Here is a 16,642-nt window from a genome sequence, read left to right on the forward strand (position 1 = left end):
GACCCAGGTGTGGCCCTGCCCTTGCAGAGCACGTCACCTCAAGAAGCAGGACGCATCTTCGGGCCCCAGGAGCAGCTGCAGGCGCTCAGGGCAGCCCTCCTGCCTCCGGGACGCGCCACGTTGGCTCGGACTGTTCTGAGCTTGAGACCCTGAGGGCTCGGGGGAAAGCCCTGCCCTCCTCTAACTCGCTGGAAGGGTCTGACCGAGGGATCGCTTCCAGAATGGGGATTACTAATGGGGATCAGTTTTAGCTGCGGGACCTCCGTGTGGCGGGCAGACGTCTTCTTACCAGGCCTCTGCTCTTCTCTTTATGCCCCTGCGGACTGCATCCCTTTCTTTTGAAATCCCAGGCCCCCACCCCCTTGTCCTGAGTTCGGGATGGCACATCCCGTGTTTGGCCTGCCGGGCTTCCCCATCCATGTGTCTGTCTTGTATGTAGACGCTGCTATGGCTGACTTTCTTTCTTTCTTTCTTTTTTTTTTTTTTAAGATTTTATTTATTTATTCATGAGAGACACAGAGAGAGAGAGAGAGAGATTGAGGCAGAGACCCAGGCAGAGGGAGAAGCAGGCCCCATGCAGGGAGCCCGACGCGGGACTCGATCTGGGTCTCCAGGACCACACCCTGGGCCCCAGGCGGTGCTAAACTGCTGAGCCACCCGGCCTGACTTTCTCCCGTGAATCTGTCTCCTGTCACTTGGAGTCCTTGTCCAGCGAGCAGAACCCTTGAAGGGGACAGGGAGTCCTGCTCCCCGACACTACCAAAATGACCAGGCCTTCCAGAAAAGCCTGTGTCTCTGGGTGAGGGGCCCGGGCGTCGGGGTCCGTGGGGTGAACTGCTTATCAGGAAAGGGGCAAGAGGCGGGCGGCCGAGGGCTGGGGGTGTGTGGGGGGGCGCGGCTCCCTAAGGTAGGAGCAGGGGGCGCTGGTCTGTCGGCCTCTGGGCCGCTCTGCCCCAGCGGCTGCCCTTTGGGTGGACTTTCCATCAGGGCTGTGGAAGGGCCAGCGGCTTCTGAGACGTTCTTCTGGCGATGTCAGCCGCGGGGGGCGGGAAGCTGTGCTCTTTATCTGGAGCTGTGAAATGTTCCCCTGCGGCCTCCCCTGTCCCCGTGAGAAGCTTGTCCTGGTCACTTGGAAGTGGCCGGTTGCTTCCCCCCAAGGTGGAGGTGGAGGCAGGTGTCTGGCCCCCAGTGTGCCGTTCGCTCTGCGTGAAGGGGCCTGAGTGAGCAGCGGCTCTGCCATTTATCGATTTATTCATTTGTGGGTGGTTCCTGCCCCCGCCCCAATTCACTGAGCTACAACTTCCAAAGAAAAATCGTACATATTTAAGATGTGCAATGTTTTCGTATACGCACACGTTGCGAAATGATGGCCATAATCAAGACAATCAGCACATCCGTCACCTTACCTGGTGACCTTCTCTGTGTGTGGCAGGAACACTGAAGATCTACTGTCCTAGCAGACTTCAAGTATACAGCAGGGATGGTATGAACTGTAGGCACCATGCGGTAAATCCAGAGGGTACTCATCCTGCATGACTGAAACTTTGTCCCCATTTGCCGAACACAACCTGAGTGTCTGCTGAGCATTGAGTGGATAAGTAAAATCTGACATATAGACATTCTGTGTATCCATCTAATCTGTATATAATGGAACGTTATTCAGTCTTTTTAAAAAAATATTTTATTTATTTATTTATTCGTGAGAGACACAGAGAGAGAGAGGCAGAGACACAGGCAGAGGGAGAAGCAGGCTCCATGCAGGGAACCCGATGTGGGACTCGATCCTGGGTCTCCAGGATCACACCCTGGGCTGAAGGCGGTGCTAAACCACTGAGCCACCAGGGCTGCCCCTTTGCTCCAGTTTTTGTTCCCGTTTCGCATCCATTGTCAACTCCCAGCTCTAGCATTTGCTACCCGAGTCCATCTCCCTCCTGACCCCACGTCCCCTCCACCTGCCACTCCTGCCTCTGCTTCTCTCTGCAGAATATGTCCCTAAAGGGCCATCTGAGGTCATCTCCACTTGCTCCCCCCCACTGCCGGATGGCTGCCTCTCCACTCCACCAGGGCCACTCTCTCATCACATCCTGAGGCCATGACCTGCCTGCCGTCCCTTGTCACTTCTCTGTCCTTATCTTCCGTGATGTCTTGGGGCCTGCAGCTCAGTTTACTGCTCCCTTTTACTTGAAACGTTCTCTTTCTTGGCTTCCCCAACAGACCTCACCCTTTCTGTGTTTTTCGCTGAGAAGGCCTTCCTTCTCAGCCTCCTTTCCTGGCTCCAGCTCTTCCTCTCAACTTTTCAATGGTGCAGTGGCTCGAGATGCTCTGGTTGTTCTCTCTCTCATTGTTATTGTTGAAGTATAATCGACCTACAGCGTTGTATTAGGTTCAGGTGTGCAACATCGTGATTGCACAATTCTCTGCATTACGCAGTGCGCACCTTGGTAAGTGGAGTCACCATCTGTCCCCCTACAACATTATTACCAGTTTATTGACTATATTCCCTGCGCTGTACTTTCAGCTCCGTACCTCATTTTTGGTTGTTTTCTCTTGATCTGCATGCTTTCTCGGTGAAGATAGCACTAGGTCCCGTGGCTGAGAAACATCTTCCCCATGCAGATGACTCCTGAGCTGGAATCTTCAGCAGATCTCCCCCGTAAGCCCTAGACTCCCGCATCCCGCGGCTAATAGCAGGCCTCCGGGATGTCGGATGGTATCTCGAACTCATCAACATATAGTTTTGACTTCTCCTCTTCCAACCACAGTGGATGACTCTATACTCAAATAGGCCAAGGCCATTTGCAGTGCTGGGCCCGTGGTGCTTGTGGTTTTCTCTGCCTGGAAATTTCATGTCCCCGATAACTCACTTATGGGCTCCTTCTCTACTGTTTGTCAGATCCCATATCCCCTTCTGAGAGGACTCCTGGTCACACGGCCTAAGGTAGCCTCCTAAATTCTTCCAGTTGTTTACCCTGTTTTAATTCTCTGCACGCTGTTTGTTTTCTGGTATTTCCTGATTTTTATTTGTCTGGTGTGTCTCACCCCCGGAAGGCAAGCGCCAGGAGGGGCCTGTGTGTGTCTTGGCCACTGCTGTGTCCCCAGAGCCCGACACAGGCCTGAGCCTCTGGGTGCTCTGCGAGTATTTGGTGAGTGACCTCGTGAAGCCACACAGCTTCTTTTGTCCTCATGCCCAACTCTTGAGAGGGATTCATTAGGAAGTGGGAATTTTGCCGATTTTTCAAGACTAAAAATTGATTGCTGAATTAAAAGAAAATCCTTAATCTATACTGTTTCAGAAGAAACAGAAAACTTTGTCCTTTTTTATCAAATGAGCGATTAACATCTCAGTTACCCACCGCCCCCCAACCCCACACTCTTGTCGATCCATTTAAATGGTAGCAAAGGACTGAAAACCTTGTAAAGCACAAGGAGATAGAAAATGAGAAGAGAGAACAGATAACATGAGAACAAGGGGGTAGTGGAAGGGGAGGTGGACGGGGGGTGGGGGTGACTGGGTGACGGGCACTGAGGGGGCACTTGACGGGATGAGCACTGGTTGTTACACTATACGTTGGCAAACCAAAGTCCAATTAAACATGTACAAAAAAAAAAAGAAATTGAAAGAAACAACAACAAAAAGAGAACAGATAAGAAAATGTTTGCCAAAGTTTGGAGGGTGGAAGACAGAGTGGTGAGAGTGGGGGGTTTGGGGGGGCACCTGCGGGAAGAGGGTAGTTCACTCTGGATTCCTCGTGGGCTCAGGACCAGAGGCATCAGGGCCTGTGAAGAGGGGATCTCAGGTGGGTGACCAGTATCTCTGTGGGATGGCTGGGCCCTCATGTCCCCTTCTCCATCCATTTCTTCTAGGCCTCCCTCCCTCTGAGCAGGAGGAGATGGGGAGAAGCAGAGGCTCAGAGCTCAGTGTGTCAGGCCGAGCGGAGAGAGTGGGCGAGGGGCGGGTGAGAAGCAGGAGGATTAAGGACAGGTCTTACTTTTAGCAGCGAGGACCTGCAGCCGGGGGTTGCCTCTGGGATGTCAAGGGCCAGCCAATATTTTTGCAGGGTGTCTTCATTTATAAAAAATTATCAGTTTGAGCCACAGGAAATCAGCCTGTTATCTCTTTTCTGGTGACGCAATCTCATGATCAGGCGATAAACATATGGTGCTGCCCGGCAGGGTTCATCTCCTTGCTAGCCCCCCTGCTGGAACCATGGCCTAGCCATTCAGCTCCAGGATGATTCCAGAAATATGAACTTCTGGGGCCATGTGGTTAACCCCTTTCATGAAGGAGACAGTCAGAGAGCACCCTGAGGAGGAGAAACAAGAGACTAGGGCTCATGCAGGACCTACTCTGGACTTAGGATGGTACCCTACCCGGATACCTCTGCTGCCACTGCCAACCCCGGGAGGACTCTTTGTGGCCATTCCTGGAGGACACCTGATGGGGATGTTTGCAGAGAAGGCATCTCAAAGCATGGTGTTCCCGTGAAGTGTGGGGCACAAGCCAGGGGTTCTGCTTGCTAGGGTCTTGGGGCTGTCCTGTCTGCAGCCTGCCTCCCCAACAGACAGGTGGTTTGCTGGTGCTCAGACTTCACCCAGGTGGGATGGAGGAGAAGACCCATATAGTCTCAGACAAAGGGCCTCTAGATACTTCCACTTGAGTGTTCCTCGGTGAAATGGCTGATCCCTCATCCAGTCATCCTAGAGTGAAGCCCACCTCCCTAGGAAGTCCTGTCTACACCCTTGAGTCTTCAGATAGTTATTTTCTCTCTTGAATACGGACAGCCAGGAAACATCAGACATCTGAGGAAAGCCTCCAACATCAGTAAGAGGCACCACAAAAAACCATATTTTAAAGAAAACAAAAAGCAAAAAACGGAGGACGTAGATCTAAATCAGAATATAGGGAGGAGGAAAGCTCTAAAATTCTAAGCAATGAAACGTCACACTCTTGAAACCAGGTCAGGGTGCGATGAAGCAAAAAGGAACAACCAGAGATAAGGAGGAAGGCTTGGGAATGACAAATGCAATGCTGAAAAACAAAACAAAACATAGCAACGGATTTAGACAATAAAATCAGTGAAATCAACCAGGAAATAGAACAGGAGAGAGAAAATAAGAGAGGAGTGATAAACCTCCTAGAGGATCAAGTCAAGGAGTCCAGCATTTGACAAACAGGAATTCTAGAAAGAAAAACAATGAGAGGAGAAAAAATTGTCCAAGAAATTGTAAGCCAAGGTGTATTAGACTGGAAAGATCCGACACTTCAGGCGGAAAGCTCCCTGAGTGCCTAGTACAATCCATGAAAGAAAATCCCCGCCACGGCACACCATTTAACAATGTTCAGAACACACGCGATAAAGAGAAAAATTAATGTCTCATGCAGGAGGTTGAGAATCTGAATGGCAGCATTGGGTGCTGGGAAGTCACGTCTTCCAAACTGTGCTTTAGGAAAGTGATTTTTAATTAAATTCTATGCTCTGCTAAATTGGCAGCTGTATATGAGGGCAGCAGATAGACGTTTTCAGACAAGACTCAGAGAGTGTCTCTCTGTGCGTCTGTACCTGAAAAGTCCTGCAAGTTATGCTGCTGCAGAATGACAAAGTGACCAAAACCCACCCCCCAAAACCCCAAACCAAACCAAACCAAACCAACCAACCAACAAAAACATGGAACAGGGAAACAAGGCTTCAACTCAGGGAGGGCTGAGAAATGAGTGCCCCATGGACGGATGGACAGGAGACCCGGGTAGCAACCAGCTGAGATGGCGGGAAGAAGGAAGGCTGGCGTCTGGGGACAGCGGCGACCCTGGAAAAAAGATAACTGCTGTTGAGCTGCTGTAATATTAAGCACAGAGAAATTTTACTACTGATCGTAGAGAAGTTTGGGAAAATTCAATATTCAACTTCAAAATAAAACAATTGCGAACTCAGGAAGGAAAAAGCCATCGTACTACCCTATTTTACCGAATGTAAGACGCCATATGAGTTAAGCGCTTGCTTGTGAATCATTATTTTAGAAATAAAATCCCATTGCCTATTAAAAAAGGAACTTGTAAGTTGTGAGAGACACCCACGTTTCGGAGGTTATGTTAGGAAGTTACAAAACGTACTTCTTATAATTGGTGAACACAGCCCCCTGACCTGGCTTTGTGGTGAGCCATCGTCACCCTGGTCATTGATCTCACCACACATTGTGACGTTGACATCATAAGGATGAGGAGAGGAAACATCTGGGCGTGTACCTGTGCGGGAGACAGGTAAATAGGAAATCCGTACCCAAAAAAGAAAGGTGATAGTTGAATGTCTAGAATCGATCAATTGAAAAATTAGCTGCGTGATTCAGGCCAAAGATGTCACCACCGAAGGAGCAACTAAGATCACTGAGCACGTGGCCTCCGGGCACCGGGTGAGGGTGGCGTAGGTTGGGGTGAAGCAGTTTAGAAAAATTGCTGGTTTTGAAAACGAGCCTTTGGCATTTATTTTTTATTTATTATTATTTTTTGTGAGCCTTTGGCATTTTATGCACGTTTGACATGTGCCGGTTACTTTGTGAACAAAGGTAGACGAACACACACACACACACACACACACACACACACACACACACGACAGCCTCCTTGGAGCCTGAAAGTGGAGATGTGGGAACCCCAAACCTGCTTGTCCTTGAAATACCTTATGCAGACACAAGGCTAAGACATGATCATAACCTGCCTCATTGGCCTCCAGGACGAAAGGTACCCGGCCCTCTCCCTCCCAGGGGGCAAGTGTGGCCAAGGATGGCCCAGCGTCCGCTTGTCTTTGCAGAAAGCTTTAGAATCTACAGATTGCTCCACATATAGATATATTTTTAAGATTTATTTCTTTATTTTAGGGTGGGAAGGGCAGAGGGAGAGGGTGAGAATCCTAAGCAGATGCCCCACCACCCAGTGGGGAGCCCAACACAGGGCCCGGTCTTGCCACCCTGAGATCATGACCTGAGCTGAGACCAAGAGCCAGCAGCTTAAGCCTCTGAGCCACCCCTGTGCCCCGATCCGTGAGTCGACCTGCTCGGTCCTAGCTGCAGCCCTGGCTAGGCCTGACTGCGGCCCTTCCACGGGCGGCCCCCGTGCCCGCCACCCCGCCGCCCACCCACAAAGGTGCTTCTCTCTCCCCACCTCATGGCGTTTGTCCCCGTGGTATTTTAGAGGAAAGAGGAAGAGGAGAGGAAGCGAGGGGAAGAGCAGATTCGCCTCCAGGAGGAGCAGAGGGCCAAGGAGCTCTACTGGACCCTGAAGCAGGCCCAGCTGCAGAGCGGCACCAGTGAGCACGAGGAGCGCGAGTGGGAGGAACAGCGTGAGTAGAGCAGCCCGCCTCCCCCCTGCCCTCGCCCCCCATCCACCTGCTGGCGTCACCCCTTCACCCATCCAGCTGCCAAGCCTCCCCCCAGGATGGCCTGCCCGGGGCCCTGCTAGGCTCCTCCCTCCAGGGCCTCCAGGCCTACAGAGGAGATTCCTCCTTCCTTCCTTCCTTCCTTCCTTCCTTCCTTCCTTCCTTCCTTCCTTCCTTCCTTCCTTCCTTCCTTCCTTCCTTCCTTCCCAGGTTATTTATTCATTTATTTGAGAGAGCGAGCGAGCATGAGCTGGGGGAGAAGCAGGTGGAGAGGGAGAGGCAGGCTCCCTGCCAAGCAAAGAGCCCAACGTGGGGCTCGACCCCAGGACCCCCTGGATCATGACCTGCGCTGAAGGTAGACGCTTAAGCGCCTGAGCCACCCAGATGCCCCAAGAGGACATTTCTTACACTAAAACAGAAAACCCTGTATTTACTGAGTTACCAATACTCTGCTGGCTTGGTGCTAAGCCCTGGGCACCCAGAAATGGGGCATCATGGTGCGTGTGTTGGAGGAGCTCACGGGCCAGGTGGGAGACAGCCACGCGGGCTGCTACTGGCTTTGAGGGAGACAGGGCCTCGCACTGTCGGAGCACAGAGAGGCCATCCCCATGGGCTTCCAGGGCACAGCATTACGAAGGGAAGCGTGGTGGGCTCTCAGGAACAAGTGAGGCCAAGAGGCAGGACAGGGAGAGGGTGTTTGAGACAGAGGCCCCGGCAGCGTGAGGGCTTGGTGACAGGAGGTGGTGTGCTTAGGGAGGTGGCGATGGGTGGGGCTGGCTCCAAAGCTTGGAGAGCGTAGGGGGAGAAAAGGTAGACGGGAAAGGGGAAAGTGGAAGCAAGATCTGAAGGGTGGGGTTTCCACGTGTGCTCGGGGTTCATTTGAATCAGATATGGTAACACCTGGATCCTATGGATAATGTGAAAATGATGACCTGGCCCCAAGAAATTTTTACCACCCCCCCCCCAGGAGCAGGGCATGCACCGTACGGGGCTCCACGGGGAAGCATCAGGGCAGTCAGGAGGCAGAGGGAGCTGGAGGCAGTGCGGGCAGGAGCCTTTCTCATGGTGTGCCTGGGACCGGTGAGGCCAGGCAAGGTGAGCAGGTTTAGGATTGGCTGGTTTGAATAATGCCTGCAGGCTCTGGGGCACAGGGGAGGGGGGGTGTCTCCAGTGGCCTGGAGCCCAGCCCTGGTGTGCACCAGAGAGCAAGAGCTAGAGAGAGAGGGAAGGATTGGAATATTTTGGATTGGCTGGCTTGCACATGAATGGGTGGTGAGTCTTTTAGTATCTTTAGCAATCGGCCAACCCTGGGAGGGCCAGGCTCTCTGGGCTCAGCAAAGCCCCCGAGGTCAAAACATCAAAACATAGAGAAAATAAGAAGGCATGGTTCACGCAGGTGGGCAGTGGGAGACCCGTAAAGGTGGGCTTGGGGGGTGAGAGAGGAGGAGGCGCCGAGAGGTGATGGGAGCCAGGGCCGCAGGACGGGGAGTGCAGATGCCGGGTGACTTCTACTCACCCACCCTCTGGTCCTCAGCCTTTCTCAACCATGTGCCAGACTTAAAAAAAATTGGAAATGAAATTAATATGACATAAAATCCACCCTTTTAAAATGTACAGCGTAGTGGCTTATAGGATACTCACCACATTGCAACCATCACCACTACTAGTTCCAGAGATTTCCTTGCCACAAAGAGAAGTTCTAGACCCATTGATCATTTCTTCTCCCGCCATGCCTCTGCAAGCCATTAATCTAATTCCTGTCCCTATGGATTTGCCCATAATGGATATTTCATATAAATAGAATCATACATTATATAGCCTTCCATTTAGCAATGCTTTCAAGGTCCATCCGCATTGTAGCGTGTATCAGGCTTTCACTCCTTTTTACGGCTGAATAAAATTCTAATGTAGGCATGTGCCACCATTTCTGTTTATCCATTCATTAGTTAATGGACCTTTGGGTTGTTTCCCCTTTTGGGCTATTATGAATAATGTTCATCTGAGCATTGTTTTCTTTTTTTTTTTTTCCTTTGGTGGTTCTTGAATGTGTATTTTTTACTGAAAAAAATCATTCATAAATTAACAGAAATGTACAAACACCTGAGTAAATACTCAGGTAATGGCATTTACTAAGTTTTTGTAAATAGGATTTTTTTTTAGAGTTTTTAAAACATCTTTAGATTTCAGTGCAGAAATGTGCCCCTGGAACCTCTTAAAACATAAGAGCAAGCTCAAAAAACGTGGTGATGGACGGGAGCTAGCTCCGTTCAACACTGTCATCAATAGTACTGGACACAATCAGGACAGGTAGCTATTGTTCAGCGATTGATGTCTGTGGTAGAGGAACCCCAACAAAAGAGTCCCTGTAATGTGAGCACTGGTGTGTTTTTGTGTGAACATATAACTGTCAGTTCTCTTGGGTATATAACTAGGAGTGGAATTTCTAGGTCATATGGTAACTCATGTTTAACTGTTGAGCAGCTGCCATATTGTCTTCCAGAGCAACTGTACCATTTTACATCTCTACAGACAATATATGAGGGCTCCAGTTTCTTCCCATTCTTGCCAATGCTTGGTGTCTTTTGTCTTTTGATTATAGACATCCTAACAGGGCTGAGAGGTTGTCTTGTTGTGGTTTTGATTTGCATTGCCCTGGTGATTAATGATGTTGAGCCCTTTTTCACGTACCTATTGGCCATCCGTACATATTTTTGAAAAAAATATCTATATGGGTCTTTTGCCCATTTTTAAATTAGGCTATTTGTTTCTGGCTATTGAGTTGTATGGATTCCTGTATATTTTGGACATTAACCCCGTAGTGGATATATGGTTTACAAATATTTCTCCTATTCCACAGGTTGCCTTTTCATTTTGTTGATGATTTCCTTTGCTGTGCAGAAGATTTTTAATTTGACGTAATCCCACCTGTTAACTTTTGGTTTTGGTGTCATATCCAAAAAAAACATCGCCAAGGCCAACGTTCAAGGAGCTTTTTTCCTATGTGTTTTTTTTTTTTTCAGGTGTTTTACAGTTTCAGATCTTACATTTAAGTATGTAATCCATTTTGAGTTGATTTTTGTATTTGCTAGGAGATAAGGGTCCAATTTCATTCTTTTGCATGTGGCTATCTAGTTTTCCCAGCACCATTTATTGGAGAGATTATCTTTCCCCATTGTGTATTCTTGGCGCCTTTGCTGAAGATTAGTTGACTGTATATTTCTGAGCTCTATATTCTTTTCCATTGGTCTATGTGTCTGTTTTTATGCCAGTACCATCCAGTTTTGGCTATTATAGCTTTGTAATATGGTTTGAAATCAGGAAGTGAGATGCTTCTAACTTTGTTCTTCTTACTCAAGATTCCTTTAGCTATTCAGAATCTTTTGAGGGTCAATACAAATTTTAGGATTGTTATTTTTTTTATTTCTGTGAAAAATACCATTGGAATTTTAATAGAGATTGCATTGAATCTTTGAGTAGTATGTATATTTTAATAATACGAATTCTTCTAATCTGTGTACTGGATCTCTGCCAAAAGGCTGAGAAGTGATAAACCCTTCTAATCTATGAATGCAGGATATCTTTCCCTTTATTTGTGTCTTCTTTAATTTTATTTTTATCCATGTCTTAGAGTTTTTAGTGTCCTGTCTTTCTCCTCCTTGGTTAAATTTATTGATTTATAAATTTATTTATAAATTTATAATTTTTTATATTTTTATAAATAAATAAATTTATTTATAAATTTATAATAATTATAAATAAATAAATTTAGAATAATAGAAATTTAATAGAATAAATTTTATTCTATTTCTGTATTTTATTCTTTTTTTTTCCTTTCCAAGTTTTTATTTAAATTCCAGTTAGTTAACATACAGTGTAATATTAGTTTCAGGTGTAGAATTTAGTGATTCATCACTTACGTACAATACCCGATGCTCATCAAAAGTGCCCTTGCTAATGCCCCTCACCTTGCTCAGCTGCTCAGTCTCTTCATTTGTAAAATGGGGGTAATCATGTTGAGTGGAGGTGTGTTGGGAGGATAAAGTGAGAGGGACGAAATGTCACCTAACCTGATGCTATTGTGAATGGGGTTGTTGTACCAATTTCTGTTTTTGGATATTCGTCATTACTGCATAGAAATACAACTGATGTTTGTATGTTGATTTTGTATTTGTTGAATTTATTTATTCTAACAATTTCGGGGTGAAATATTTAGGGTTATCTGTATGTAGGATCATGCCACCTACAAACAGATGATTTTACTTCTTCCTTTCTGATTTGGATGCCTTTTACTATTTTTTTTCTTGCTTAATTATTCTGGTTAGGACTTCCAGTATCATAGTGAATAAAAGTGGTGACAGTGCACTTTCTTATCTTGCTCCTGCTCTTAGAGCAAAAGCTTTCAACCTTACACTGTTGTGTGTGATGTTGGCTATGGGATTGTCATATATGGCTCTATTATGAGGTACATTCTTTCTATACCTGACTTGTTGAGAGCATTTATCATGAAAAGATGCTGATTTTTGTCAAATGCTTTATTTCCATCTATTGAGAGGATCATATGATTTTTTTTCTTCTTTTTGTTAATGTGGCATATCATCATTCCTGATTTGTGGTGCTGAGCCATTCTGGCATCCCAGGAACCGATCCCACGTGATCATGGTGTATATAGAGCATTTGGAGAGGCCCCATGGAGGAAATGGCATTTGGTTTGGGAAAACTGGGGAGGCAAAGAAGGCGGGAAAAGCATCACAGCAGAAGGAGCAGCACTGAGCAAAAGCCAGGGCATCGTGGGTGCAGGACATGGCACATGTCTCCATGTGGGCTGCAGCCTGAGGTTCACGGTGAACAATGATGAAAATGAGGCTAGACAGGTAAGATGGACAAGAGCTAAAGGAGAATTCATTCCTTTGAATTCAGAATGGAAGAAGAGATGGGGGAAAAAAAGGCAAGACAAAGGTTTATACTGAAAAAATAGTGAACGATTACAAAGCGAAGTCACTTGCAGCCACTCTAGTGTGGAGGAAGAGCACTGGACTGGGAGTCCTGCCCTAGCTCTGCCACTGGCTCGTGTGACCATGAGCAAACTCTTGCCCAGCTGCTCAGTCTCTTCATTTGTAAAACGGGGCTAATCGTGTTGAGTCGAGGTGTGTTGGGAAGATAAAGTGAGAGGGACGAAATATCACTCAGGAGTGTTCCTCCTTTTGTAGTGACAAGATGAGGCGGGCTGGGTTGGTGTTTTGTTAGGGATGCAGACTGGAGATCAACGGGCCCAGGTGCTGCCTGACTGCTCCTGACTGTTCTGCGTGGCACCGGACAGTGGAAAAGCCTCCAAAAGGACAGAGAAAAAGTCGTAATGCAGGCCCCGTGGTTTTCGTTCCTCATCTTATGCTTTCTTAAAGACGATGAGCTAAATGCTGGAGGCTGTCATTTAAAACCAGCAAAGCCATTCTGCACTCAGTTAATTTAATATGAAAAATTATAGTGGGCCATTAATCTACTGGGAGCGCCAGTTTTTGATAAAACACCTAAATTAAATTTTCTGAGTTAGGGGAAAGAAGGGCATTGTTTCCTTTAGTATCACCCGACTGCAGAGTTGGTTGTTCAGTTCAAATAGTGGAGCAGGCTCTGGCCTCTGAGCAGCTCTGCATATACCAGGCATGAATCCACTTAATTATTTCTCAACTGTGAACTCGCAGGAGTGCGGAGTTAGGGCATGTCTGGTGGCCCGGAGATTTGGAGAAGAGCCAGCATGACTTGGTAAATGAGACTATTTCCAAATATTGGAACTGTGTTCTTATTAACCACCCCCTTCCTCCCTGAGCTCTGCTGCGGCCCCTCATCCTGGGCTCTGCTCGTCTCATGCTTGGCAGCCTGGTTGGAGCTGAGGGAGAAAAATGCGTGCTCAGGCCCAGGATGGAGTCCGGTTGTGTCGGTTCCGTTCTCTCCGTTCACAGAGAGAGAGTGTCCTGGAGTCTGGGCTGTGCTTGGATGGTTCTACGCTGCCGTGTGCTGGGTAATGGGGCTCGCCAGACGCCGTGGGCCTAGAGACAGCGGGGGGCGGGGGGCAGAGCGGAGTGTGGGCCGGAGGGGGCCTCACTAAGGCAGGGCCCGGTCTGTGCACCCGTGGCCCGGGAAAGGCTGCGGTTTCTCTTTGGACAAAACCAGTCCCAGCTGGCTGTGCCCCAAGCCACGTACTTCTGGCTTTATAACTCAGAGTAAGGCCAGCCGGAGCCCCCACGTGCTCGATTCCTATCCTGCTCCGGGGTCCCTCTCCTCTTGAATTGCTCAAGAATCTCTGGGGGCTTTCCTGTTGTGCCAAAGCAGAGTCACTCCTGGGCTCACACTGGGAGGGGAGTCGGTCCCGGGCTCACCCTGGTCTTAAGGAACTTGTGAGGTCGCTCCCAGGGCCCCAGGGGGCACCGATCGCAGCCCTGGGCAGCTGCTAGCAGGACATGGGTGGCGGCAACCTTCAAGGCCTCGGAGTCCCCAGGGAGGGAGCGCCCCGTCCCTTGGCCTGGGTGTAGCTGTGGGTGAGCCTCCCTCCCCGCAGGCTCCTTTTGGGGTCATCGGGCCCCAGCACACTGCTCCCGCACGTATCCCTTGGTACCTGGGCTGCCCCTGTCCTTCCCCGGCGAGGGAGACTCCCCATTTCACGAGGTTTTCATTTTCCCCATTTGTGGGATGAGAGCCCCTGAGCCTCCCCAGCCCATCCCCAGCCCCTGCCCTGCACAACCCCCACCTCCACCTGGTACCCCCCAACCCAGGGGCAACAACAAGGTGTGATACTGAACCAACTCCTACTTCCGAGGCCCTTCTGGGCAGCACCTCGTTGACCTCGTTTGCACGCAGCCCTACGAGGCCCCCACTTTACAGATGAGGAGATGAAGCGTAGATTCGAGTTGTCCAAGGTCACGTGGAGCAGACAACGGAGCAGAAGCCAACACGAGGGCCCACATACACAGTTTAAATCATTCTGGGTGCTTTTTCATCTTTAAAATATAAAATACACCCAATATAAATCCAATATAAAATACATAATGATCCACTAGTTTTTAGGGACGTATCATTCACCCAAGGGGACACTACAAATGGCTGCTGCTCTGAAGCACTTGGTTTCTCTGTGGAAGTCACTGGATCATCTGAATTCTGTGAAGCACCGAGTCTTTTCTGTCTGGGCTGAGGTGGGAAGGGCCCAAGGAACCATGGGCAAGTCATCTAGAGGGCTAGGTCATGACTAGCAGCGGCTAACGGTCTTCCAGAACCTCACGTCCACTGCACCTTTCCTCCTGGGATCCCGGGGGCACTTCTACCTCAACGCACCCAAAACCCAATCTCCCCCCACCTGCCCTGGCCGGCTTGATCACCTGGCTGTCAAGGGCAGAAGCTTGGCCGCCAGTCTGGTGTCTCCATTTTGCTCACTGTTGATCCCCAAACGTACCCAGTTGTGAGGATCCTACTTCCTTAACATTCTTTGGGTTCACAGCCTTCCACCCCATCGTCCTGGTACCGTGTGAACTTGACGCCATGGCTCTTTCCCTGCCTTTCTGTTTTCCAAGCCTTCGTTCTCGTTCCAGTTGGATTCATTCCCAACGCGGCAGCCAACCCAATCTTTGGGGAGTGGAAACAGCACCCTCATTCTCCTGCTAAAAAAATACTTCGGTGGCTTCCAATCACCTGTTGGTAAAGCATTAAAATTAATTGGCCAGTATTTATTGGTCTCCTACAAGGCCTTTTCTGTTTCTACATCCTCACTTCTTGCCCAGTGCGTATGGGAGCCTCCCTCTGGCCAAGCTGACGTATTCCAGGAGGGATGCCTGGGTTCCCTCTCGCTCCTGGGCCTCTGCCGCTGAGCTTCTTGCTCTGCCCAGAACACCCCCTCCTCGGGCTCTGTTGGTTGAGTCCCACGGGTCCACCAGGCATCAGCCTAGCTGTCCTTTTCCACCACAGCTCCGTGGTTTGCTGCGTGGCTCTCCCGCTCGACGGCAAGCTCTCCGAGGGCAGGACTATGCCTCGCTCGTTGCTCCTCGCATCACCTGGCAGCCAGCTGTTATGCTGACCTTGTGAAAATTCAAAAAAAGGGCACTGCACTCCCTGCATCTGCCAGGAAGTTGCTCCATGCCCACCCATCTATGCTGATCCTGCAGAGACCGCACCCCCTGGAGGTGTGCAATGTACAGCCTTGGTCCTGTGTGGCACAGAGTGGACGCAAAGTGGCTCCGAAGCATACGGGTGCTGAACAGATGTGCACGCCCTGGCCGACTGTGTTCAAGTGATAAGAACCCTGCCTCGTGCAGCGACTGGCCTGGCTGTGTTTCTGGAACTATGTAACCTGCTTGCCCATTCAGCCGGGAGGAATAGCAACCTCTGCTGTTTCTCTTCAATGTTCGAGAGCTGAGCAGGAGCCTTGAGCACAGATGAGGCCCTGATCCCAGACCAGTCTGGCAGTTTTGGCGGCCCTTGGGTAAAAGATGGTGCTCTCTCTACTTTTCCGTGGAGGGCCAGGTAAGGCCCAGAGACATGAAAACTTGTCCCAGTTTAGACAGACAGACAGTTGGAGGTAAAGCCAAGCAAGCGCCCAGCTCTCTCCACACCCCTGAGCCCGCCGAGGCTGAGGTTTCCAGGTCTGATATGGGAGAGGTTGGACTCCCAAACCTGTGGGACTCCTGCTTTCTTCCTGAGCAGGAGGGTTCGAGGCTGGGCAGTGCTGGAGGGTGGTGTCTCAGTTCTGGGGTGTTGGCCCTCCCCCCCACCAGGCAGGTGTGGGCACATCCCTGGGGTGGGGATCAGAGCTGGAAGGGACCGTCCTCCTTGTCTGCATGTGAGAGAACGGAGGGCCGAGGATGCCATTGGGTAGACGTCTAGCGGACGGTGACATTTCGCTGTGCTCTGGCTTCTTTTTTTTTTCAAGATTTATTTATTTATTAGAGAGAGAGAGAGAGTGAGCGTGAACAGGGGGAGGGAGAGGGAAGGCATCTCAGGCCGACTTCCCGTTGGGTGCAGAGCCCGACACAGGGCTTGATCCCACATCCCTGAGATCACGACCTGAGCTGAAGTCAAGAGTCGGACACCCAGCTGCCTGGGCCACCCAGGTCCTCTGGATTCTTAATCCTCAGCCCAGAATCGTACAGAATGTCCATCTGAGAAAAAACTGTAGTGAGATACACAACTTAAAATTTACCAATTTGCCAGTTTTTAAGTCTGCGGTTTGGTGGCATCGAGTACGTTGGTGGTGTTGTGCTACCATCACTGCCCCCCATTTCCAGGACTTTTTCATC

General features: G+C 49.5%; 1 protein-coding gene across 2 annotated transcripts in view; it reads left to right on the forward strand.

Moving 5' to 3' along the window:
- Positions 1-16,642, forward strand: part of SH2D4B (SH2 domain containing 4B) — an 83,419-nt gene that overhangs the window by 32,357 nt on the left and 34,420 nt on the right. For both annotated transcript variants that reach the window (XM_072823801.1, XM_072823802.1), the window contains exon 4: positions 7,184-7,331. In XM_072823801.1, coding sequence (XP_072679902.1) covers positions 7,184-7,331 — 148 coding nt within the window. The remainder of the gene's footprint in view (positions 1-7,183; positions 7,332-16,642) is intronic.

Source organism: Canis lupus, chromosome 4 (assembly GCF_048164855.1).
Source record: "Canis lupus baileyi chromosome 4, mCanLup2.hap1, whole genome shotgun sequence".
In the NCBI taxonomy this organism is placed as follows: Eukaryota; Metazoa; Chordata; class Mammalia; order Carnivora; family Canidae; genus Canis; species Canis lupus.